The sequence below is a fragment of the Phacochoerus africanus genome, chromosome 5, assembly GCF_016906955.1.
Source record: "Phacochoerus africanus isolate WHEZ1 chromosome 5, ROS_Pafr_v1, whole genome shotgun sequence".
In the NCBI taxonomy this organism is placed as follows: Eukaryota; Metazoa; Chordata; class Mammalia; order Artiodactyla; family Suidae; genus Phacochoerus; species Phacochoerus africanus.
In genome coordinates this window covers 30,252,100-30,278,971 of record NC_062548.1, presented here as the reverse complement: position 1 = coordinate 30,278,971, position 26,872 = coordinate 30,252,100, and the positions used below count along the sequence as shown (strand labels likewise).

Below are 26,872 nucleotides of genomic sequence, written 5' to 3'. Positions count from 1 at the left end.
TAAAGAACAAGAACCTGAAGCCAAATGGGGTACAACAGAGAAAAGAGAAGTGCTGGATGGAGTTCCTGTAATGGCTCAGTGGTTAACAGACCCGACTAGCATCCATGCGGACTCGGGTTCGATCTCTGGTCTTGCTCAGTGGGTTAAGGATCCGAAGTTGCTGTGAGCTGTGGTGTAGGCCGCAGATGCAGCTCAGATCTGGTGTTGCTATGGCCATGCTGTAGGCCAGTGGTTACAGTGCCAATTCAACCCCTAGCCTGGGAACCTCCATGTGCTGTGGGTATGGCCCTAAAAACAAACAAACAAAAAAACCAGAGAGAGAGAGAGAGAGAGAGAGAGAGAGAAGTGTCTGCATGAATTTTAAAAATTGCAGCTCCTAGTGTTTGTATGGAGTGTGTGTCTGGGGAGCAGGGGGCGGCAAGGAATGATTGAAAACAAACTTAAGTATCCCACAGTGGGAAAGTGATTAAGCAAGTACACACAATGGAAGAATGCCATGTAGTCATTAAAAAGAATGAGTAGCTACTCTCCATATAAAGATCTTCAAGATGCTGTTAAGGAGAAAAAAAAGGTGATGTCATAACTAACTAACTGAATACCACACATACAACTACAGATACACTATCTGCTTGAAAATGTATTATAATCTTCTGGGAGAATAAGCATAATTAGCAGTGATTCCCAGAGGTTCTCTTGTGGTGCATCGGGTTAAGGATACAGCATTGTCCCTGCAGCAGCTTAGGTGGCTGCCATGGCTCAGGTTCGATCCCCGTCCCAGGAACCTCCACATGCCTCGGGTACGGAGTGTGTGGGGAGGGGAAGCAGGGGTTCCTCTGGTAGGATGGGGAGTGGTTGAAATAACTTTGTCTTTTAAGTTTCAAACACACACACAGCCCTCCTTGGCTTCAACTTAAAGCACTCTTTTGATGATTTTCTATAATTAAATACTTCTTTCATCCCTCTGATTCTAGCAAAAGGCAAAGAGCAGCTTTACCGACTGTTATAGTTTATAGTGTTCCATGATCGCTTGATTGCCGACAAAATGCCTCCAAGAATGCAAATACACACCAGGCCATTTTCAAACCTTCCAGACACAATTTAATCAGTAGTTTTAACGCACATTCCTTAGAGCTGCACTTGAACATTTATAGAGACATCACCTGCAGTTATTAAAGTTATCCAAATATATAAAAACATTCAAGTAAGAAGTAGGCAAATTAGCAGCATGTAACTAAATTGAATATATTAGTGCATTTCAGTGTACTAGGGAAAGAAAACACAGCTTTCATCTCACTCTCTCTAACACACACACACACACACACACACACACACACAGAGAGAGAGAGAAAACTTGACTGTTCTCAGAAGCATGGTAAAGGCAAGGATGCTATACATACAAATGCTCTAGGCAAAAATGTCAACAATTAGAACTTTTTAAAAGTGAGAATGGAATGAGCTTTTTGTGTGCTTGAAATTCCCTGATACTAGCTATTGGACTTAAAAATTCATAAAACTTAACAAGACAGGAAAAGCTTGAACAGCTCAGAAATCTCAGAGGATAACAAAAAATATCCAGGAGTTCCCATCGTGGCACAGCGGAAACAAATCTGACTAGGAACCATGAGGTTGTGGGTTCGATCCCTGGCCTCACTCAGTGGGTTGAGGATCCGGTGTTGCCATGAGCTGTGGTGTAGGTTACTGATGTGGCTTGGATCTGGCGTTGCTGTGGTTGTGGTGTAGGCCAGAGGCTACAGCTCTGATTAGACTCCTAGCCTGGGAACCTCCATATACCGCAGGTATGGGCCTCAAAAGACAAAAAAAAAAAAAAAAAAAATCCAGTGTTCATACTAACCGTGGAGGTGCAAAATGAAAGGTCTGGCAAAGGGACAAATACATTGAAATGCATAAACCGTGGTAAGCTTGCTTTTGCTCCTCAGAGCAAGAAGTCAACCATCTTTGAGTAATGGGGGGACGGGGCTAAGGGTGGGAACCCGTCTTTACAGCAGCAGCTTTTTAATACCTGCCTCCACCTTAAAATCCCAGGCTACCCCAGGAAAGGTCTGGAGCCCATGAAAGGACGCAAAACAATGGAAGAAGGGCACACAGGGTCTGTTACAAACCTACAGTGCTTTGAAGGAGACACTGACGGTATCACCATGAGAACATTACATTAGCATTACATTAGGCTTATATTCCAAGGTTTAAAGCTATCAATTTCATGTCAGCTTACGATGAGGTATTTATTGCATCCGGTTTTTACGGTAATGGAAATCTCAAGAGAGACTCTGCATGTTTTGTCAGATAAAACTAAACATTTTAAGCACAAGGAAACAACCATCCACCCTTAAAAACACGAACATGTGTGTTTAAGATGTCAGCATTTGGTCTAGTTGGGTGCACCTGCACCTGGCTGGCCTGTGGCTGCAACCCACGTGCCCAAACACTTGTGCACATAAACCCGCAACTCAAATACTGGATGGCCCTTTCCAGCCTGGCTCTGAAGTATTAGTGCAGGAAGGGAAATGGTATTTGGAGAAATGAGAGACAAACTGCCTCTGCCAAGTCTCCAAATGCAGGACTAGGAGGGAACAGAAGGCGTGTGGATAATGGGGTGATGAAAGGAACTCCCCGTGAGTAATGAGGCTACAGCAAATGTCCAGGGAGCCATCCTGCAGCTGTTTGCCTCATCTTCACTCAGGTCCTTGCTTATTACTCACAGCACAAGACGGGCTTTTTTCTCTCTTATCATGTTGGTGAAATTATATAACCATCCTCTCTATGCTCCCATTATGTTCCAAACATCACTAAAATCCGGGTGGGATTTCTCCATTCAAAAAAAAAAAAGGCTCCAGATCCCTGGCCTTGCTCAGAAGGTTAAGGATCCGGTGTTGCTGTGGCTGTGGTGTAGGCCAGTAGCTGCAGCTCTGATTCGACCCCTAGCCTGGGAACTTCCACATGCTTTGGGTACAGCCCTAAAAAGAAAAAAAAAAAAAAAAGAAAAAGAAAAGAAAAAACAGAAAGAAATTAATGTTAGAAGTTTCCTTTGTGGCTCAGTGGTTAACGAATCTGACTAGCATCCATGAGGACTCAGGTTCGATCCCTGGCCTCATGCAGTGGGTTAAGGATCCGGCGTTGCCGTGAGCTGTGGTGTTGCCGAGAGTTGTGGTGTAGGTCGCAGATGCTGCTTGGATCCCACATTGTTGTGGCTGTGGCCATAAGCCAGTGGCTACAGCTCTGATTCGACCCCTAGCCTGGGAACCACCATATACCACAGGTGTGGCCCTAAAAAAATAAAAAAAAAAAAAAACCAAAACAAACAAACAAACAAAAAGGCTCCAGTTTAAGCCTATAGAACTGAATTCAAGACAGTCCCTACTTCTAAGAAGTAGAAGGGACACTTCTCGGCATAAAGCCCTAGACCCTGGTTCAGAAGAACCCAGGCTCAAAGACGGAGAACCCCTGCAGTTAACGTCAAAAGACAATACAAATAAGCTTGTAGAAATAGAAATGGTCTCTTGAATTTTGGCTGGAAAGCGTCAACGGCTTCCTAAGACTGTGTCGACCTGTCCCTGAGCTACTGGGTCCCAGGCAAAGACAGAGCCTTGACCTGGCGTTTCTAAGTCCCTAAAGCCCTAAATAGGGGCTGGGGGATGTAAAAACCGGCCATGGATGGAGCCACTTTCAGGAAAGCCCCAAACTCCAGAAAAATATATTTAAAAATTTTCACTAAAATCCCAGGTGGGCTTTGTAGGCTGGCAGGTCACCAGCCAGCTTTTATGCCCCAAGCAGCAGCATCTCGCCATCATTCTAGCTGGTTCCTCACATCCCTCTGGGCTTCTGTTAGTTTCTGGATTAGATAACGCTTGTCACGACTTTCCTGAAAACAGAGAGAGATTCAAGAGCACATTCAAAATATCTGTTAACAGGGAGTTCCCGACGTGGCTCAGTGGTTAACGAATCCGACTAGGAACCAAAAGGTTGCGGGTTTGATCCCTGGCCTTGCTCAGTGGGTTAAGGATCCAGCGTTGCCATGAGCTGTGGTGTAGGTTGCCGATTCAGCTCAGATCCCGAGTTGCTGTGGCTCTGGTGTAGGCCGGCGGCTATAGCTCTGATTCGACCCCTAGCCTGGGAACTCCAGATGCCGTGGGAGCGGCCCAAGAAACGGCAAAAAGACAAAAAAACAAAAAACAAACAAAAATATCTGTTAACAAATATTAGAAATGACAACATCAGATCCTTAACCCGCTGAGCCACAAGGGAACTCCTTTATCTTTTTTCTTTAAGGACTGAGCAATCTCCCTTCTTCATCTCAGTATCCCAGCCCAGGACGAGGATATACATGTTGAGGGAATGAATGAAGCTGGAGGAGCCTAAGCCTGAAGGCTGAGTTCGAGGGTAGTGGTGATGGGAGCATCCCACCCCTCCCTGGGAAAAACACCACGTTCCTTTTGGGGTCCTGGGTAAATGCTGCCGGCCTTGACCCCCAGGACCGATGCTTCCTTACCAGGGACAGCTGCTCCCGAAGCTGCAGGACCACCCGCTTGTGTGCTCCGGCGAGGGCGATGAAGTAAAACATGACGAGGCTGCAACGCAAGGCGAGAGGCCATCACGGAGTGCGCAGCACCTGCAGGTCCCTGCAGACAACCTGTCACACTTTGTCTGGGACAGTTTTACGAAGGATGGAAGGGAGGGAGAGAGGGAAAGAAAGAAAGAAAGACAGAAAGACAGAAAGACAGACAAAGACAAAGACAGACAGACAGACAGACAGACAGACAGACAGACAGAAAGAAAGAAAGAAAGAAAGAAAGAAAGAAAGAAGAGAGCAAGAAAGAAGAGAGCAAGAAAGAAGAGAGCAAGCAAGAAAAAAAAAAGACAGGAAAGAAAGAAAAAATCAGAAGCAAGGGAATGGGGGAACGAGGGAGGGAAGGCAGGGAGGGAGCGAGGGAGGAGGAAGGAAAACCCTCATCTCTTCCAAGCAGAGGGCATCAGAAACAGCCCAAGGGGTTTTAGTTGGCAGTGGCCACAGAGCCCAATGCCAGCCTGCCTTCTAAGTTAATATCAAGAGCGGCTGCTGCTCCCCTGGCACACGATGTGAGAGGAGAGAGAGGAGGAGACGGTCCTAAAGTCGGCTGACAAGCAATCAACTGGCTGTGGATGATCCCTGGGGAACCTCTCTGGCCTCAGTTTCCTCATCCGCTAAATGGGGATAATATAGTAAAACCTAGTGATAACAAGCCTAAGATAATACAATTGTGAATTCTATTTTTTTTTTTTCTTAATGGCCACACACATGGCACATGGCAGTTCCCGGGCTAGGGACTGAATGTGAGCCACTGCTGTGACCTATGCCTAACAGAGGTATGCCTTGTGGCAACACTGGCTCCTTTAACCCACTGTGCTGGGCCAGGGATCAAACCTGTTCCTCTGCAGTGACCTGAGCTGCGGTAGTCGGATTCTGGAAGTTCCCAGGCTAGGGGTCACATTGGAGCTGTGGCTGCTGGCCTACGCCATAGTCACAGCAACACGGGATCCTTAACCCACTGAGCGAGGCCAGGGATCCAACATGCATCCTCATGGTTACTAGTCAGGTTCGTAACCCTCTGAGCCACAGTGGGAATGCCAATTCTTTCCTTCTTTTATTTTATTATTATTATTATCTTTTTGTCTTTTGAGGGCAACACCCGCAGCATATGGAGGTTCCCAGGCTATACCACAGCCACAGCAACGCAGGATCTGAGCTGTATCTGAGACCTACACCACAGCTCATGGCAACGCTGGATCCTGAACCCACTGAGCGAGGCCAAGGATCGAATCTGCAACCTCATGGTTCCTAGTTGGATTCATTAACCACTGAGCCATGACGGGACCTCTCCCTCTTTTTTTTTTATTTAAATGTATTTATGGGATAATACAATTTTGAATAAAAGCAACTAGCAATAGGCTCTTGCTTTCCGTTCAGCCCTGGGCCTCCGATGGCGGTGACTGAGGATATTATCTTTGGGAAGAGGGGTAAGTGGGACAGAGGGCAAGGCCCCCAGGAAAACAGCAGGCAACCCCATCCATGAAGGGGAAGTGGCAGCCCGTCCAATCTCCACAGAAAGGGCTGAGGACACGAGGGCCACTGGACTCAGTGACGTCAACCTTCTCTTCTAGAAGTCCCCAGGACCAAGGACAAGAATGACCCCCAAAGATGTGGAAGGCGGATCAGGTAACCACCACCAGATGGCGCCAGACAAACCACGGCTGGGGTGAATTAGGATGGAGCAGCTGCATTCCCAGACCTTCAGAATTCCAGGCTAATCAGCTGCAACCCCCCCACATCATTCTTTTGTCTTTTTAGGGCCGCACCCGCAGCATATGGAAGTTGCCAGACTAGGGGTTGAATCGGAGCTGTAATGGCCAGCCTATACCACAACCACAGCAATGCCAGATCCGAGCCACATCTGTGACCTACACCACAGCTCCCGGCAACACCAGGTCCTTATCCCACTGAGCGAGGCCAGGGATCGAACCCGCATCCTCATGGATGCTGTTAGATTCATTTCCACTGGGCCACGATGGAGACTCCACATCCATTTTATTAATATCAAAAGTTTCTTGCCTTCAACACATGAATTTCTTGACCCCCTTCATACATTATGGCGGGGTTGGATAGTAATAATATCTACATTGTAAGAGAACTGTGATGACTACATGAGTTAGTACATGGAAACTACAGTCAATTCCACTTATTTGTTCCATGTTACCTTGTGGCACGGCATGTTAAGAACCTGACACAGTGCCCACAAGGATGAGGGTTCGATCCCTGGCCTCACTCAGTGGGTTAAGGATCTGGCATTGCCACAAGATCACAGATGCAGCTCAGAGCTGGTGTTGCTGTGGCTGTGGCATAGGCTGGCAGCTCCAGCTCCGATTCAACCCCTAGCCTTGGAACGTCCATATGCTGCAGGGGCAGCCTTAAAAAAAAATTCATATATTGAAATCCGGATACCAAAATGATGGTATTAGTAGGTGGGACCTTTGGGAGGTGATTAGGCCATGGCGACAGAACTCACAAATGGGATTAGTTCCTTTATAAAAGGGACTCTGGAGAGCACCCTAGGCCCTTTCACCATATGAGGATAACAAAAATCTATAAGCCAGAAAAGGATCCTCACCCCATCATGCTGGTACCTTGACCTTGGACTTCCAGCCTCCAGAACATGAGAAATAAATTTGTTATTCATCAGCCACCCAGGCTGTGACAGTTTGTGACAACAGCTCAAATGAGCTGAGATACTGTGCATCAGACCACTCAAATCTGTGGCTCCTCTATGTCCACAAATAACCACTAAAACCCACCGCTAGAACTGATTTGCAGGTTACAAAAATATTTTAAGGGGACGTGGGAGGGATGTACTGGGGGTCTGGGACTGGCATATGCACTGAGGCTTATAAAGGGATGACTGGCCAACAGAGATCTGCTGTGCAGCTCAGGGAACTATCCGATATACTGTGATAATCCATGTGGGAAAAGAATCTGAAAGAGAATGGATGTGTGGGGAGTTCCCGTTGTGGCTCAGGGGAAACATATCTGACTAGGATCCATGAGGACGCAGGTTCGATCCCTGGCCTTGCTCAGTGGGTTAAGGATCTGCCGTTGCCATGAGCTGTGGTGTAGGTCACCGATGAGGCTCGGATCTGGCGTTGCTGTGGCTGTGGTGCAGGCTGGTAGCTGTAGCTCTGATTGGACCCCTAGCCTGGGAATCTTCATATACCATGGGCATGGCCCTAAAAAGACAAAAAAAAAAAAAAAAAGAGAGAGAAAGAGAATGGATAGGTATAGGTATGACTGAATCACTTTGCCAAATAGCAGAACTTATCACAACCTTGCAAATCAACTATATAGTTCAATACAACTTAAAGATTTTAGCTAGTTGGCAATTTGGAATACAGAAAAAAATGTGGCATCTATGAATAATGAGACTGGACTGTAGTTAGAACAAGGCCAAGTACAAAGTAAACCTGCAACACACACTTGTGGTCAGAACTGAACACTCAAAATGAATCGCTGCACAAAGACCCTCGTCACCTCCGCACACTCCGCTTGTCCTTTACCGAGACTTCACCAAGTGTCAGGTCCTCTTCTAAGCACTTTACAAGCCTCACCACATTTCCTTCTTCTCATAGCCCCTCAAGGTGTGTGCCACCCTAATTGCCATTTTGCAGGTGAGGAAACGGAGGCTCAGAGAGGCTGTGTGATGACCTGAGGCCACACAGCTTATAAGTGGCAGAGCCAGAGTTCAAGTGCATGTGCCTGGTCTGGTGCTCTTTTCTCAGCCCAGGTGTCAGTTCCTTTTGCAAAGTGCAACAAATTTTGTGAATGATCGGTAATATGAATAACAGGCAATAATGACTGGGTTTTATTTTATAAGTCAGGCATCTGGCAAAAGGGCCTGACATGTGGGATCTCCATGAACCTGCTCGATGAGTTACTTACTGCAGGAAGAACGACTATTATTATCATTGAGAGATGGGACAGTGAGGCTCAGAGAGCCACGTGGGGGACCACGTCAAGGGTAACAGGTGAGGTCCATCGCCAGGGTGGGGGAGAGGAGCCCACCAGCCACAGCAGGAAATACTCGGGGAATATTTTCCACCAGCTGGTCCTCACTCACCAGATGATCATGAAGAAAGGCACTGCGAAGGCTTCTGAGGTGATGCCGTGGACCAGGGACTGCAGCGAGCTGGGAAAGGTGCTCACCGTCTTGGGGACCACTTCCCAGGTGGTGTTGAAGTTGGTGTATGGCCCACAGGCTTTGGAGGAAGGGATGCTGCAGAAACAAAGAGCATGGGGCTCAGGTCCAGGCTGGCAGCGCGGGAGGAGGGTCCCTCCACTGAGCACTCACAAAGCACCTGCAGGGACCCACGAGGCACCGCCTGAGCTCAAGGGCTTTCTGGGATATTCTGGTGAAAAATGCCGACCCTGGGGAGTTCCCATCGTGGCTCAGTGGAAATGAAACCCATTAGTATCCATGAGGACATGGGTTCGATCCCTGGCCTCCCTCGGGGGGTTAAGGATCGGGCATTGCCGTGAGCTGTCGTGTAGGTCGCAGACGCGGATGGGATCCCGCATTGCTGTGGCTGTGGTGTAGCCCAGTGGCTACAGCTCTGATTGGACCCCTAATCTGGGAACCTCTTTATGCCAAGGGTATGGCCCTAAAAAAAAAGATTTAAAAAAATGCTGGACCCCCCCCCCCAAATCTCATCAAGTCTCTAGACTGGACATTCAGTTTACAGGAAACTGAGGACAGAAGGGCAAGTGAAATGACACCTTAAGAATAACAGACACATTCAGAAGGTGGGGAGTCTACTGTTCAGTTTCTTAATTTAGAGGTGACAAGACTGACCTGGACTCTGAAGAATCAAAGGTTAAAAGAGACTAAAGGGACAAAACAGCTGAAAGATCCTCATTTAAAAATGAAACTATACTGGAGTTCCCCTGTGGCTCAGTGGGTTAAGGACCTGGCATTGTCACTACCATGGCTCAGGTTGTTCCTGTAGCACAGGTTCAATCTCTGGCCCAGGGACTTCCACACTCTACAGTTGTGGCTAAAAAGGAAAAAAATAAATAAAGTTATAAACATAGAAGGCTATTTTGGAATAACTGGAGAAATTTGAAAATGGTAGGACTATGATATTGGCATTGGTTTTCTTAGGTATGATAATCTTATTGTGGATACACAAGAAGGAGAGGGTCCTTGTTTATAGGAACTGTGTGTTCAAGTATCAGGAATGAAATGTCACTGGAGTTCCCACTGTGGCACAATGGGATCAGTGGCATCTCTGCAGCACCAGGATGCAGTTTCAATCCCTGGCCTGACACAGTGGGTTAAAGGATCTGGCATTGCTGCAGCTGCAGGGTAGGTTGCAGCTGTGGCTCAGATATGATCCCTGGCCCTGGAATTCCAAATGCCATGGGACAGCCAAAAAAAAAAAAAAAAAAGAAATGTCAGGTGCCTATAATTTCAAATGGATCATCATCACACATACAAAATCTATGCACCGAAAGAAAACAGATAGCGGAAGGCAACAATTACAATTGCACGAGGGCAATTATAACAATTGAGACATGCAGGTAAAGGGTATATAAGTTTTCACTGTTGCTATTTCTTTCAGCTTTTCTATAGATATGAAATTTTTGAAAATAAAAAGTAGGGGAGTTCCCATCGTGGCACAGCAGAAACAAATCCGACTAGGAATCATGAGGTTGCGGGTTCGATTCCTGGCCTCGCTCAGTGGGTTAAGGATCCGGTGTTGCCCTGAGCTCTAGTGTAGGTCACAGAAGAGGCAGGGATCCGGTGTTGCTGTGACTGTGGTGTAGGCCAGAGGCTATAGCTCTGATTGGACCCCTAGCCTGGGAACCTCCGTATGCTGCAGGTGCGGCCCTCAAAAGACAAAACACACACACACAAAAAAAAAAAAGAAAAAAAAAAGAAAGAAAAGAAAAAGTAGGGAAAAAATAAACTCACAACGGAAAAAAAAGAAATTAAGGCTTGCAAAGAACACGTCATAAAGTCTGTGAGGGAATTTTCTACTGAAGTTCTATTTTTAATGATAAAAATAGATTCCTGGAACCAACCTAAATGTTGTTTCAGGAAACAGATGAACAATTTTTGATCCACTCACACAGTGGAATACTCCAGAACCCCTGAGAGACACACAGAGGTATGACAATCTCCAAGACAGAAATGAAGTAGTTAGGAAATAGGATTGGAAAACGAATCCTAGTTTTTTAATCTTTTATCCTTTTTGAATTTTGTGCCATTTGAATGTATTACTTATTTTTTTAAAAAATCAAAGCTAAAAAATAGAGTTGAAAGAATGGGAATTCTATAGGTGCTGGCCTGGAAAAGGGCACAATATAAAGGTAAGTGAAAAAAATTAAGCTGCCAAACAGGATTATTCTATATGTTTTTTAACAAATAAATACACCTTTCTTAATAGATTTTCAAAAGTGTTTGTAAAATGTTAAGAGTGGTTACGTTACCTCTTAGAGGGGCTATGTTATCACTTTAATTACCCTTTTCTGTACTGTTTGAATTTCTCTCTGTAAATAACATTATCATCTATGGCTGCTTTCAGAAACCATATGGGCCACGCAGCCTAAGTCATTTTCTCTCTTTCCAGCCTCTGGTGTAAAAGGTTATAAAACAAGGAATTGTGTCCAGTGTGGCATCACTGGGGTTTGAACCCTCAGTCCTGAGGGTTTTGGCTCTTCCCAAACTGCCGCACTAGATGGAATTCCTTGTGCCATGTCCGAATCATCTTTATACCCCTGGCACCTAGCACAGTGCCTGGCACATAGATGAAACCCCAAGTCTTCTCAGTGACCATGTATTATCTTCAAAAGCAGAAACAAGAAAATAATCCCAAAGGGGACTAGAAGAGAGATCCTAGGGGAAGGGATCTGGGTAGGAGAGACCCATCCAACACCCTCAAAAACACAGCAACTCTTCAAGCTCAAGTTCAGGGGTGGACAAAGACATTGCTAGTATCCAGAGGAAAAATCCAAAGCAAAGGTGGGCCTGGCTGAGCCAGGAGCGACTTACTGACCTCTGTGGGGGGAGCACTATGAGGAAAGCCAGTAAGGCACGCCATGAGAGTAGGAGTTCCCATTGTGGTTCGGTGGTAATGAACCTGGCTAGGATCCGTGAGGATGTGGGTTTGATCCCCGGTCTTGCTCAATGGGCTAAGGAGCTGCAGTGTAAGTCACAGACACAGCTCAGATCTGGCCTTGCTGTGCTGTGGCTATGGTGCAGGCCAGCAGGTGCCACTCCACCTTGACCCCTAGCCTGGGAACTTCCATATGCCGCAGGTGTGGCCTTAGAAAGACAAAAACAAAACAAAACAAAACCAAAAAAACAAAAAACAATCAATGAGAGAAAGACAAATACCACATGATACCACTTGAATGTGGAATCTAAAATATGGCACAAGTGAATTTATCTACGAAACAGAAACAGCCGTGGGTACGTAGAGAACAGATTTGTAGTTGCGGGGGGGAGGGAGGAGGAAGTGGATGGACTGGGAGTTTGGGGTTGGTAGATGCAAACTATTCCACTTAGCATGGATAAGCAATGAGGTCCTACTGGGTGCACAGGAATCTACACCCAATCTCTTGCCATAGACCATGACGGACGATTGCATGAGAGAAGGAATGCATGTGTCCATGTGATTGGGTCACTGTGCTCTCCCAGCAGAAACTGACACAACCCTGTACATCAGCTATACTCGAATAAACAAAATTAAGGAAAAAGAATGCAATGAAGCCTTTAACATGAAAAAAGGGCCTGTTGGGAAGTAAGGAAATGTTCTAGAAGACGGAGTCATATTTACCGTGCCATGCTGATGGTCAGAGGTATTATTGCCAAACACAGCCCGATCAACAACACCAACAGGAAGAAGAAATTAGAATTGGAGGCTCTGAACTGCCTGGGGGAGGGTCTGCAGGTGTAAATAAGACTGATCTAAGGGGAGAGGAAGAAAGAGGAAAATAAAATTGGTCAAACCTTTCTAGAGCTATAGAGCTGAACGTTCCACAGCAATATAGACCAAAATGAAAAAAAAAAAAAATAGGGTCAAAACATATGTATCGGTATTTACAGCTACCATTGTTGAGAACAGGAAATAACTAAAAGCAACATAAGTAGCTAGCCATTAGATTCCTTAAAGATTAAAGCACATCCATACAATGGAAAAACCATGTAGCCCTGTAAAAAAAAATGACAGAGAGCTTTATATCCTAAATGGCGCTGTGAGGTGGAAAGGGTGGATTTCAAAACTCTGTATTGTATGATCTCATTTACTTTTTTAAAAGTTTTTGAAAAACATTTTACTGTAAATTTCTTTTTTGCGACTTTAGTGAGGTATTCAGTTTCCTAATTTGTAAAATACAGACATATCCTATATATAAAATATACCCTATATATAAAACATAGAGCACATACCCTACTGCAAAGGGTATGTGTAAGGGAGTTCCCGTTGTGGCTCAGTGGTTAACGAATCTGACTAGGAACCATGAGGTTGCGGGTTTGGTCCCTGGCCTTGCTCAGTGGGTTAAGGATCCAGCATTGCCGTGAGCTGTGGCGTAGGTCGCAGATGCGGCTTGGATCCCGCATTGCTGTGGCTGTGGCTGTGGCGTAGGCCAGTGGCTACAGCTCTGATTAGACCCCTAGCCTGGGAACCTCCATATGCCATGGGAGCGGCCCTAGAAAAGACAAAAAAAAACCCAAAAAACCACACCCACACAAAAACAAAAACAAAGGATATGAGTAAGCATTATATGATCATCCATGCAAAGTCTTCAGCAGAATCGGGGCACAAAGTATTGCTACCATTTGTTATTATTATTGTCATTACTATGAATGCTATTATTACTTCCATTTATGAATCCTCAGGGTTTGGCATAAGAGGTGATCAATAATTGTTGGGCTTGTTAACAGAGGGTTCCTCTGGCAGGAGGGACAGGATCAATATATGTATTGTCTAAATGTTTAACAGTGAGCATATATTGCTTCTATTTTAAAGAAAAAAGAAGTTTGGTTACTAAGCCCAGATAAGTCAGTCATCTGCAAGGCTATTTCACTCACTAAGAACTTAGTTCAGGGAATTCTCATCATGGCTCAGCAGTAACGAACCAGAGTAGTATCCATGAGAATACGGGTTCGATCCCTGGCCTCGCTCAGTTGGTTAAGGATCCAGCATTGTGGTGAGCTGTGGCGTAGGTTGCAGACGCAGCTTGGATCTGGCATAACTGTGGCTGTGGCTGTGGTGTAGGCTGCAGGCAGCTATAGCTCCAATTTGATTCCTAGCCTGGGAACTTCCACATGCCGCAGGTGCAGTGTTAAAAAGACAAACAAAAACAAAAACAGAAACTTAGTTCAGCTACAATATCCAGGGCCTGGGAGCTGTTTGAGGAGCTACCCAAATAACTGATACCTGAAAAGAAATGAACTAAAATCCAAACAGAAAATGACAAAATTTTAGTTCATAAACCTTTTGTTAAACATCACTGAAATGGACCACTGTCAACCGATCAGTGACTTGCAACTCAACTCTTCGCTGGTTACATATGAAAACAATTCAACAGGAGCAAAACGACTCTTCAAAATGACAGAAGTGTGAAAATCCACTCAAAGTCTTTCTTTCCAGCATCAAAATATCTATCAAATAAGGAACGCAATTCCGATACAGCTGTTAGGATGTGGGTGGGCTCCAAGCCCATCACGTGCCGAACATCTTGCAAGGTCAAGGAGGGTCGAGGTTATGGACCACACTCCTTACCTCCTTCACGTAAAAGATGATGATGAACTTCAGGGTGGCGACTGCAGGAAGGAGGGGCGAAAAGAAGGCACCGATCCAGCAAATGGTTTGTCCGTAAACGATCCCCAGGACGTTGTCGGGAATGGCGAACTCCTGCTGGCCCCAGCACTGGAACAGCTTCCAGGAGGAGCAGTAGGTCACGAGGATCCTGAAAACAGGACAATTTCTCACCTGGACAACCAGTGTCTGCCAAGACACAGCCACCAAATCAGGGCTGTTTCCACGCATACGTCTCATGGGCACTGGTTGCTCATACGTCTGTAAGATGTAGAATATAATGAACTCTGGAATTATAGGCAGGCCATATGCAGCCTGGGGGGGGGGGCATCTCCACGACAGGGCCCATGGCTGTGAAAATGGCAAAAAGCACCCTTTCTGCCCCTTCAATGGGGCACATTAGGGACAAGGGGGTGACGGCCTGGAGCTGTCTGAACGTCACCAGGGGGTTTTTAGGGGTTCCCAGGATGTGGAATCATCTAGCACTCTGTGAAGAGCAGTTGGGATGGGGGCCTGCGGTGGGGGGACCCGGGGAGGGGGCGGGGCATGGAGGGAGAGGAGGGGGTGCCCCTCGCACTTACTTTCTGGGAAAATCCACAAAAAGCGTCACAGCCAAGATGATGATGAGGTCGAAGATCATCAGCTTGTACATCTCCTGCCCAACCTGGGTCTCCCAGCACTGAAACCAGAGAAAGGAGCCTGACTTGGAACAAAGAAAGCCAGGTCCTCCCGAGGCCATGTCCAGCCCCAACCCTGCTGTCTCCGGAAGCCATCGGCCGACACTCCTCTGAGCTCCAGCACAGACTTTGGTTTTCAAGACCTTAGAAGTGCCGGCTGTGCCAGATTCTGCGACCCAGCATGAAAGTGGATCGAGAGTTCCCGTTGTGGCTCAGTGGAAATGAATCTGACTAGTATCTATAAGGACACGGGCTCGATCCCTGGCCTCGCTCAGTGGCTTGAGGATCCGGCGTTGCCGTGAGCTGTGTAAGTTGCAGATGTGACTCGGATCTAGCGTGGCTCTGGCTGTGCTGCAGGCTGGCAGCTGCGGCTCTGATTCGACCCCTAGCCTGGGAACCTCCATATGCTGCAGGTGGGGCCCTAAATAGCAAAGAAGGAAGGAAGGAAGGAAAGAAGGAAGGGGCTCTATGGGGTTCAAACCCTTGGCTTCAAGCGCCATCCTCTTGACCTTGATGCTATTACCCCGTGACCCACCGGCCAGGATGCGCCCATCCCTGCAGCCTCACCGGGTAGAGTTTCTGGTTGTAGCCACAGAGCTCACACGAGTAGTTGTCGCAGGATGTAATCTTGGAGCCCAGGGTGAACACCAGCACACAGATGGTGGCCAGCCGCATAAAGACACACCTGCAGGAAAGAGCAGGGGGAGGGAGGATGAGAAAGGAGGAATCGAGGCAGCCTGGCCCCTTGGACCAGGGTGTGGGGAAGCTGCCTTTCTCAACAGCAAACCCACAAATGCGCAGGGTTTCTATTTGGGATGATGAGCAAGTTCTGGAAACAGACAGTGGTGATGATGGCAGAACACCGAGAATGTACAATTCTCATGCCACGGAACTGTACCCTTCAAAGTAGCCAAGATGGTACATTCTATGTCATCTATATTTTATCACAATTTTTTTTTCTTTTTACGGCTATATACCTGTGGCATATCCAAGTTCCCTGGCTGGGGGTAGAATCAAAACGGCAGCTGCTGGGCTACACCATAGCCAAAGCCATACAGGATCCAAGCCACATCTGGGACCTACACTGCAGCCTGAGGCCAGGCTGGATTCTTAACCCACTGAGCGAGGCTAGGATCAACCTGCATCCTCACAGACACTATGTTGGGTTCTTAACCCACAGAACCACAATGGGAACTCCTACCATGATTTTTTTTTTTTAAATGGCAGATTAAAAAAAAAAAAAAAAAACAGACCAGAAAGCTGGGAACTCCTAAATCCATGACAACAGAGGCAGGCTCCAAACAATTTCTGAAAAGAACTAAATGCATCTTCTAAGTATCAGCTTTGAGAGACGGCTAACATATTGAGAAATGAAAAAACTGCCCTGCAGAGTTTCCTGCTGATACAACTCTATTTTTATTTTTTATTTTTATTTATTTAATGGCCACACCCACAGCATATGGACATTCCCGGGCCAGGGACTGAATCTGAGCTGCAGCTGTGATCTGCACCAGATCCTTTAACCCACTGCACAAGGCCAGGGATCACACCCACGCCTCTGCTGGGACCTGAGCCGCTGCAGTCTCAGATTCTTAACCCACTGTGCCACAGCAGGAATGCCACAACTCTATTTTTAAAAGAAAACAAAATGTGTGAAGTTGGCAAGAAAAATAGGAAGCATGCAAATGAGAGCTGCCAGGGAAAAAAGGATTCAAGTGAGGAAAACGCCTTTTTTTTTTTTTTTTCCCCCAAGGGCCACACACATGGCATATGGAAGTTCCCAGGCTAGGGATCGAATCAGAGCTACACCACAGCCACAGCAAGACCAGGGATCGAACCTGCATCCTCATGGATACTAGCCGGGTTCATTACCACTGAGTCATGACAGGAACAGCCAAAGGAGGGGGATTCTTGAAAGAATAAAAGGGATTTGAGAGATATTAACAACCCGTGGAGTGCCCTGGTGGCACATCGGGTTAAAGATCCAGTGCTATCACCCTGTGGCTCTGGTAACTGCTGTGACGTGGGTTCAATTCCTGGTCTAGGAACCGCCACATGCCCTGAGTGCGGCCAAAAAAAAAAAAAGAGAGAGAGAGAGAAAGACCTAACAACCCAACCCAACACATGGCCTTTCTTTGGGTCTTGGTTTGCACAAACCAATCACAGAAAGCCTTCCGCAACTCCCTCAGGGAACCGACTTAATTCTATGAGGTGTGACGATGATAAAAAAAGAAAAGTCGTTGTCACTTAGAGATATGTTGAAGTGTTTAGAGATGAAAGGACACTTTGCCTGAGATTTGCTTCAAATAATCCAGCAGAGTGGGAGGACCACATGAAACAAGATTGGTAAAATGTTGGTAAATAGTTGAAACTAAGTGACAGGCACACATAAGGGTTCATTATATGGCCTGTTCGAAAATTTCCAAAATAAGAAGATTTTTTTTAAAAAACAGAGCTCCCCACAATGAAATTCTCTGCAGAACAGATACTGACTCACAGACTTTGGAAAACTTACGGTTTCCAAAGGAGACAGGTTTGGGGTGGGGATGTGTCAGGGGTTTGGGATGGAAATGCTATAAAACTGGGATGTGATGATCATTGTACAACTATAAATGTAGTAAAATTCATTGACACCCCCCCAAAAAAACCCCCCAAAAACAAACAAACAAAAAACAACAGAGGAGTTCCCGTTGTGGCGCAGTGGTTAACGAATCCGACTAGGAACCATGAGGTTGTGGGTTCGGTCCCTGGCCTTGCTCAGTGGGTTAACGATCCGGCGTTGCCGTGAGCTATGGTGTAGGTTGCAGACGCGGCTCGGATCCCGAGTTGCTGTGGCTCTGGCGTAGGCCGGTGGCTACAGCTCCGATTGGACCCCTAGCCTGGGAGCCTCCATATGCCACGGGTGTGGCCCAAGAAATAGCAACAACAACAACAACAAAAGACAAACAAACAAACAAACAAACAAAAACAGAGCTCCCTAGTGACTCACAGGGTTAAAGACCTGGTATTGTTATTGCTGTGGTTCTGGTTACAGCTGTGACTCGGGTTCAGTCCCTGGCCTGGCAACTTCCACATGCCAAAGGCATGGCCAAAAAAGAGTCTTTTTTCATCTGGTCTCCCTTAACTCACATGTGTTAATTCCCTGAGCTTGGCTTTACAGCTGTCATTTATTTTTTATTTTATTTTTTTATGAAACTGAATAGTTATGTAGTATGAGAAGAGATATGACAACAAATTATGATAAATCAACTGTGGTACACACAGTCAGTAATATTTTTTCAGCACTCATTCTAGCAAAAGTTTGCGCATCACAAGTTCTTTCTCTCTCTCTCTCTCTCTTTTTTTTTTTTTTTTTTGCTTTTTAGGGCTGCATCTGAAGCAAATGGAAGTTCCCCAGGTTAGGGGTCGAATCAGAGCTACAGCTGCTGGCCTACACCACAGCCACAGCCATGCGGGCTCTGAGCCACATCTGCAACCTACATCACAGCACAGCAAGGCTGGATCCTTAACCCACTGAGCAAGGCTAGGGATCGAACCTGCGTCCTTATGGATGCTAGTCAGATTCATTCCTGCTGAGCCATGACAGGAACTCCTGCACCACAAGTTCTTATAGTAACTCTCTTCCCAAGGCCTGTGAGTGTGTGGGGGGGTGAGTTAACGCCTCTGGGAGCCAGCCACCCTTAGGCAGGGGAGGAGGAACATTTTGCCAGAGGATACATACTCTACTGAGCAGGACAATTCTGAGATATTTTCCACGCAAACTCCCAGAGGTGTCCCACAGGACTGAGCCCCAGCTGCAACTTGCCAAATAACATACCTGTCATCAGGTACCTTCCCTTCTCTCATTTCGTCACTCTCCTACTGGTATTCATTTGTCATTTCCAATCTCTTGAGAGCAACACCTCCTCCAAGGCCCCCACCCTATGCCCTCCGCTGTCCATGTGCTAATACACGAACCAAAAATAGACAGCAGCTGAGTAGACACAGAAGTCAAAGAGATTTCGCTGCAAGTGCAAACTCTGAGTCATCTGTAGGGGTCATCTGAAGGCTGAAGAGGATTCTCGGCTCAGCAGGGAAAGGTGCCACAAGGGATTAGCAAAGTCTGCCGTGGGCAGGGGAGGAGACGAGTGGTGGCCTGCCCAGCATATCTAGGCCTCACCTAAGGATCGTCAGCCGGATCTCAAAGCCTGGGGAATAATCCTCATAGTGGATGATCTTGGCAAAGATCATCGGGGTGATAAAATTGGCCAGCGTGATCACAATAGAAGGCAGGTACAATATCAGGAGGTTCTCTCCGAAGACCATCTTGTCAATTTCCTACGAAGATAACACAGCTGGTCAGGAATCTCATAAAGGAAGAGGCATCACAAGTGAATTGCCCTTAAAAGAACCCAATAAGTATGTCATATGTAGGCTGAACACCTGAAACTTAGACAGTGTTGTATGTCTATTCCATCTCATTAAAACGAGACGAGAAAAAAACTACGTGTTTAGCAAACCTAACATGTCGTTCAATGGGGCCCAAAAAATAAGCCATCTCCGTCACTGGGTCTTCCAGGAAACACAATTCAGTACCACAGGGAAAGAAGAATGAGCTCTATTGCATTTATTAAGGGGAAGTAGTAAAAAAAAAAAATCTATGCATTCTGTGTCAATGGGCAATTGAAATCATTTTCAAGGCTGCAGAACTAAATGACTCAAATAGCCACTCTCTTCTTTTATAATAATAGGCTATTTAGTCACATATATGGCTGTCTGGGACAAAACTAAATTTCCTAGCCTCTCATTGTGGCTAGGTATAGCCGTATGACTAAATTCTGACCTAGGAATATAAGTGGAAGGTGATTTTTTTTTTTTTTTGTCTTTTTAGGGCTGCATATGGAAGTTCCCAGGCTAGGAGTTGAATCGGAGCTGTAGCTGCCAGCCTACACCACAGCCATGGCAATGCCGGATCCGAGCTGCGTCTGTGACCTACACCACAGCTCACAGCAACGCCGGATCCTTAACCCACTGAGTGAGGCCAGGGATCAAACCCGCATCCTCGCGGATGCTAGTCGGGTTCACTACCACTGAACTCCTATAAGTAGAAGCTTTAAGTGTAATCTCCAGGTTGAGCCCTCCCCACCTCCTTCCCTTCCTTCTCATTGGCTAGAATGTGAACACGTGAGTTACCCTGTACCACACAGAAGGCCAATCCTAAAATGGCAGAACTGTAGGATGGAAGGAACCCAGGCCCCTGATGATTCATTCCATGAAACAGAGCCACTAGATTAACCTGAATTTTTAAAACCGCTATTGGAGTTCCCTTGTGGCCTAGCGGTTGAAGATGCAGCATTGTCACCTCTGTGGCTCAGGTTACTGCTGTGGTGTGGGTTCCAGCCCCAGCCTGGGATCTTCTGCATGCCATGGGTGAAGCCAAAAAAAAGAAAAAAAAAAAACCTCCATTATTTTAAGTAAACTGAAGCCCCAGTTAGTAAGTAGTGGAATTGGGGATTTGAACATTGCAAATTCCAGAAGGAGCAGGTATCCCAAATACGCTATTTTGGATGCTTTTTTTTTTCTACTAAGAGTGGAAATGAGTGACTCTGATATTTGGTTCTCTGTCCCATCAGCCATAGGTAAAAGAGAATGATGACAGCACTTCCCCAGAGGTTTGCTAAGGAGCACATATAATGTCCAACCAGAGTAAAAGTAAAATTGACTTTCAGGAGCGCTTACCTTTTTCATGTGTTCTTGCGAGAATATCGTTGCTCTATAGATGGCATAAAAGCATGCTGCTAAAACAGCCAGCACGAGACAGTTCAGAAACAGCCTCAGAGAGTAAATCCGTATTGTTTCTTCTGAGGTCCTTTCTGCTATTTTCTGCCGAATTCTTTCTTCCTCCAGATCTGCCTAAGAACCAAAGCAAACTCATTTGTGAGCACTGAGATGAAGGGATACTGTGTGTGTGGGGGGGGGGCTCTAACTCGTACCCTCATACCCTCCTGCTCCATCTTTAAACATTCCTGAAATATTCATCTCCCCCAGTATAACTTCCCCAGACCAAGCCCAACTAGTTTCCATGTCTACCAAAGGCCTAAGGCAAGGCAGAACCTCCTACTTAAGATGGCAATGAGATGTAATACCTTTGAAAACAGAACCATAATGTATTCATGCCTTATACGTAGCATGCGTTCTTTCTTTTCTTGTTTTGTTTTTTTTGTTTGTGTTGTTTTGGCTGAGCCCATGGCATGCAGAAGTTCCTGGGCCAGGGATCGAACCCACACCACAACAGTGACCCAAGCCACAGCAGTGACACCAGAGCTGTAAAGGAAGCAGTTTTCTGCTAACAGCTCTTGACTGTTTTAAGCCAGCTCTTAACTAGGTCACCAGAGAACCTTGTGTTATTGCTTTAAACAAATGTCACATTTGATTTGATTCCTTCCGTCTTATTTTATTAAGTTTTTGATATCATTGTCTCCTCCGTTTTTTGTTTTTGTTTTTGATGCTTCAGCATAGATAGTGTAATTTAATTTAGCTTTGGCTTTTATAGGGCCACACCCTTGGCATATGGAAGTTCCCAGACGAGGGGTCGAATCAAAATCAAAGCTGTAGCTGCCGTCCTACACTACAGCCATAGCAATGCCAGATTTGAGCCACGTCGGCGACCTACACCACAGCTCAAGGCAATGCCAGATCCCTAACCTACTGAGCAAGACCAGGGATTGAACCCATATCCTCATGGATACTAGTCAGGTTCATTACTGCTGAGCCATGACGGGAACTCCCTTTTTTCAGATGTATTTTTAATAGCTCCTCTGTTTATTTTCAGACCTATTCAGTGTCCTAGTGCTGTCAGGATCTCTCTGGGAAGCCAGATTTGAGAATGGGAAGAAAAAAACTGTGGATACAGATGGTCCCCATCTGCAAGGCAGGGATCTGGGCAGGCGGCCTCCTCTCCTTTTCGGAGCACATCAGAGCAAGATGCTATTTGTTGCTTCTTCTCTCTCCTTGTTAGTTTGGAAATTCTCCTTTTCATGTTCTCTCTGCTCTACTTTGTCCCCATAACATTCCCGCTTAGTCTTATTCCTCTTGGTTTAAGCCATGTTCATGACAGGTTTTCATCAGACGTAAAAATGACAATATACAGTGGACAAGGGGGTTCCCAGCCTCAGCTCCATGCTTGGGTCTAAGGTGATCGACCCCAGAAAGGAAGCAGTTTTCTGAAAACAGCTCTTAAAAACTACATAGGGGAGGAGTTCCCCTTGTGGCTCAGAAGTTAAGAACCCAGCATAGTGTCTGTGAGGATTTGGGTTTGATCCCTGGCCTCACTCAGTGGATTAAGGATCTGGTATTGCTGCAAGCTGCAGCATAGGTCACAGACGTGGCTCTGATCTGGCGTGGCTGTGGCTGGCAGCTGCAGCTCTGCTTCAATCCCTAGTCCGAGAACTTCCAGAAGCTGCATCGGCCCTTACAAAAAAAAACAAAAAAAACTACATAACGGAAGGTAGCTAAGCACTGGGGTTGTCTTGATGAGGCCTTCATCAAGCTCCTTTCCAAGCTGCCACCCCACCCCCGCCAAGAGTGGACCCAGCGGCACTCACCCGGAGCTCATAGCGCAGGCTGCTGTGCTTCAGGTCTGCCATGCTGCGGTTGGTGATGCAGAAATCCCAGCCCGCGAAGATCTTGTTGCAGTAACTCTGGAAGTGCTCCTCACTCCGGATCAGGTTGATTTTGAACCCTTCCACTGACCTGACCCCAAAAGAACCACCACAAAACATAGGGCCATGCATCTTGCATCCACTTGGACATGCGCGGCCAAGTTCTGAACCATTCTAAATATGGGGCCGCTACCCCGGCATCTCATTGTTGCAAATTGTTTCTTTTCATCCATTCAGTGGCTTCTGGCACAGCTGGAATAAAATCCAAACTCTCTCGACACAGCCTAGAGGTCTTGCATGACCTTGCACGAGGTCATCTTTCCTCCCGTAGGCCCATAATGACAATGGCTTTTTCTCCTTTCCATAAACACGGAAACCTATCCTCCAGCCTCAGGGCCTTTGCACCTGCAGTTCCCTCTGGCCTCTCCTCTTCCCGAGGTTGGCTCCTTCTTATCCCCTCCACAGATTCCCCACTACCACATCTAAAGTTGTGACTTCAAGTGAGTCTCTTTAATTTCCTTCACGGCAATGAACTGAATCCACAATCATCTTATGTGTTTTACTGCTTGGAGCCCCTTATCCTGACTGAATTTTAAATTCCTTGAGGGTAGGTACCCTGGCTGTCTTGCCACCTTTATGCCTGGATATAAATATGGCCACTATCCAAATGATGGAGAAATGCGTGAATAAATGACTTAAATGGTCCAAACGGCCAATTATCTAGTGAGCACCCGTTTCAGTCAGATGCGCCTCTGGTGCACAAATTTATAATCATTCAAATGCTTTCATGGAAAATAATACACTCTGGCACCGGATAAAAAACATCAAAGGCCATACACTGTCGCTGAAACGGTACTTTTAAGATTTGCAACTGAGTTGGGAAGACGACAGAAGTGGAAGGAATTAAAATAATCAGTCCCCCTGCCAAAGGCTGACAGCAAAGAATTTATTACATCACCACTACCGGGGGTGCTTTTGCAAAATGCAGACTCCCAGGGGGTTTCATAGGCTGAGAGTTCTAACTTAGTAGGTGGCCTGTGGGGTCCAGAAATATACTCTTTATAAAGCTCCATGGTGAGTCTGAGCGACCATAGTTGAATGGTCTGATTTAGACTCAACCAATATTTTACCGATTAGAAAGCTGAGCTCCAGAGACAGGAAAATTATTTCCCTAGATCCAGAGAGCTAGTGGCAGAACTGGGGCTAATTCGGTGATGATGATGATGATTTTAATTTAATAAATGTCGACAGGGTGCCACGCCCAGTACTAAATTCTTTACCTGCCTTATTTCAGTTAATCCTCCCAACAACTCTTTTAGGTGTGTGCATTTCACAGATAAAGAAAATGGGGGAGTTCCCGTCGTGGCGCAGTGGTTGACAAATCTGACTAGGAACCATGAGGTTGCGGGTTCGGTCCCTGGCCTTGCTCAGTGGGTTAACGATCCGGCGTTGCCGTGAGCTGTGGTGTAGGTTGCAGACGTGGCTTGGATCCCGCGTTGCTGTGGCTCTGGCGTAGGCCGGTGGCTGCAGCTCCGATTAGACCCCTAGCCTGGGAAACTCCATATGCCGCGGGAGCGGCCCAAGAAATAGCAACAACAACAACAATAACAACAACAACAACAACAACAACAAAAAAAAAGAAAATGGGGTTTGGGGTTCCCTTCATGGCTCAGTCGTTAACAAATCCGACTAGGATCCATGAGGATGTGGCCTTGTTCAGTGGGTTAAGGATCCAGCGGCCTTGTTCAGTGGGTTAAGGATCCAGCATTGCTGTGAACTGTGGTGTAGGTCGCAGATGAGGGGCTGTGGCTGTGCTGTAGGCCAGCAGCTGTAGCTCTGATTGGACCCTAGCCTGGGAACTTCCATGTGCCGTGGGCGTGGCCCTAAAAAGCAAATACTACTACTACTACTAATAATAATTCAAAGAGAACAAAACAACAAGGTAAACTTTACCTTTTTACTATCCAAAGAAGACTCAGGGCCAGGTAGGCAACTGTGCTTAACAAATAAGCCAGAGGCAGGTCATAGACGAAGTTCTGAAATTTTACCCCATCAATGGTGTAATGTCCATAAAAGAGGTAGGTATCCTCCAAGAAACCCTGAAACAAAGCCAAGGGCATGAGGTCAGACTGGTGAGGTGACTGCAGGGAACCAGGATCCTAGTCTCTGCCTCCAGGAATTCACATTCCAGTGTCACTGTTCATCCCTGAATTCCCAGAGACTGGAAAAATTCCAGAAATATACAAGATGCTCAGTTTATGTCAGGGGAATAAATCACGGATAAAGCCTAAGCATTAAAAATACACAAGTGTAGGAGTTCCCGTCGTGGCTCAGTGGTTAACGCATCCGACTAGGAACCATGAGGATGCAGGTTCGATCCCTGGCCTTGCTCAGTGGGTTCAGGATCCGGCATTGCCGTGAGCTGTGGTGTAGGTCACAGACATTGTTCGGATCTGGCGTTGCTGTGGCTGTGGCGTAGGCTGGTGGCTACAGCTCCTATTCGACCCCACGTGCCACAGGTGCAGCCCTAGAAAAGACAGAAAGACAAAACAAAACAAAACAAAACAAAACAAAAAAAAAAACAAAACAAACCCCCACAATTGTAGAAAAGTTCCCGCCATGGTGCAACAGGATAGGCAGCATTTCAGGAGCGCTGGGATGCACTGATCCCTAGCCTGGCACGGTGGGTTAAGGATCTGGCATTGCTGCAGGTGTGGCTTGGGTCACAACTGCAACTCGGATCTGATCCCTGGCCCAGGAACTGCACATGCTGCAGGTTGGCCAAAAAAAGAAAAAAAAAAAAACGTAAGTGGAGGAGTTGTCTTGGGGTGCAGCAGGTTAAGGATCTGACATTGTCACTGTAGTGGCCCAGGTGACTGCTATGGCTCAGGTTCAATCCCTGGCCTGGGAACTTCCACATGCCACACTCAAAAAAATGGAAAGAGGATCCTGACATTTATTCAAAGAAGATTACAAAGGGCCAATTAGCACATGAAAAGATATTCAACATCATTAGCTGTTAGGGAAACTTAAATCAAAACCACAAAGAGATTCCATTGCACCCAAATTAAAAAAAAAAAAAATCTTGTATGTGAATGTTCTTAAGAGTATTATTCATAACAGCCAAAAGGTGAAAACCACCCCGAATCATGCATTTATATATTCATTCAATTTATATAGTCATCTTGAATACATAAACGAAATTCAGTATTTCCATTCACTGGAGTCTTATTTGGCCAGAACAGGGAATGAAAGGCTGATAGATGCTCCAACGTGGATGAAACTTAAAAGCTTGCAAGTGAAAGAAGCCAGGGACAAAAGACCATGTATTATGATTCCATTGATATGACATGTCATGAATCAGCATTTCCTGGAGACAAAAGAGGTTAATGGTTGCTCAGCACTGATGAGGGGAACTGGCAGGTGATAAAGGACACAGGGTTTTTTTTTGAGGTGCTGAAAATGTTCAATTCTGTGAATATAATAAAAACCACTGACTTGGACACTTCATTTATTTTATTTTTTTTTGACTTGGACACATTAACTGGGTGAATTGTGTGACATGTGAATTGTAACTCAATTAAGGCTACGACAAGAACAGAACAAAACAAAAATCCTTGAAAACCTAAAGATGGCCTATCTGAAAATATAGCAGAGAGCATCCTGGGACTTCTTTTTTTTTTCTTCCTTCCTTCTTTTTTTTTTTTTTTTTTGTTTTTAGAGACACACCTCCGGCCTAGATGGTGTCAAATTAGACCTGTAGCCACTGGCCTACACCATAGCCATAGCAACACCCATTCCAAGCCATGTCTGCAACCTACAGCACAGCTCGCGGCAACGCCAGATCCTTAACCCAGGGAGCAAGGCTAGGGATGGAACCCGCATCCTCATGGATACTAGCTGGGTTTGTAACCTGCGGAGCTACAACGGGAACGCCCCATAACTTCTTATGATGGGGATAACTGAATACCTCCAACTCCTCTTAGAGAGCAAGGATCAAACAGTCTAGGAGCACGAGGAAGGGAACACACACAGGAAGCAGAAACAGTACCCGGAGTGCCTAGCTGTGCAGTACAGCACTGTCTGTAAGGGGGGGAAGAGGGAAGTAACCTGAATGTCCATCAGTAGGGGACTGGCTAGACCATGAAAACCCACATTAGAAAATACTAAGAAGGAGTTACCGTCATGGCTCAG

At 46.1% G+C, this 26,872-nt stretch overlaps 1 protein-coding gene across 2 annotated transcripts in view; it reads right to left on the bottom strand.

Moving 5' to 3' along the window:
- Positions 1 to 3,323: 3,323 nt before the first annotated feature.
- Positions 3,324 to 26,872, bottom strand: part of TMC7 (transmembrane channel like 7) — a 53,260-nt gene continuing 29,711 nt past the window's right edge. The window contains exons 6-16 of one of the 2 annotated variants that reach the window (XM_047780397.1): positions 24,632 to 24,777; positions 22,622 to 22,769; positions 20,757 to 20,930; positions 19,198 to 19,355; positions 15,606 to 15,723; positions 14,943 to 15,040; positions 14,326 to 14,512; positions 12,379 to 12,509; positions 8,658 to 8,813; positions 4,505 to 4,583; positions 3,324 to 3,877 (exon numbers count right to left, since the gene is read on the bottom strand). In XM_047780397.1, coding sequence (XP_047636353.1) covers positions 3,803 to 3,877; positions 4,505 to 4,583; positions 8,658 to 8,813; positions 12,379 to 12,509; positions 14,326 to 14,512; positions 14,943 to 15,040; positions 15,606 to 15,723; positions 19,198 to 19,355; positions 20,757 to 20,930; positions 22,622 to 22,769; positions 24,632 to 24,777 — 1,470 coding nt within the window. In that variant the 3' untranslated portion in view covers positions 3,324 to 3,802. The other variant, XM_047780398.1, reaches the window with a different exon arrangement.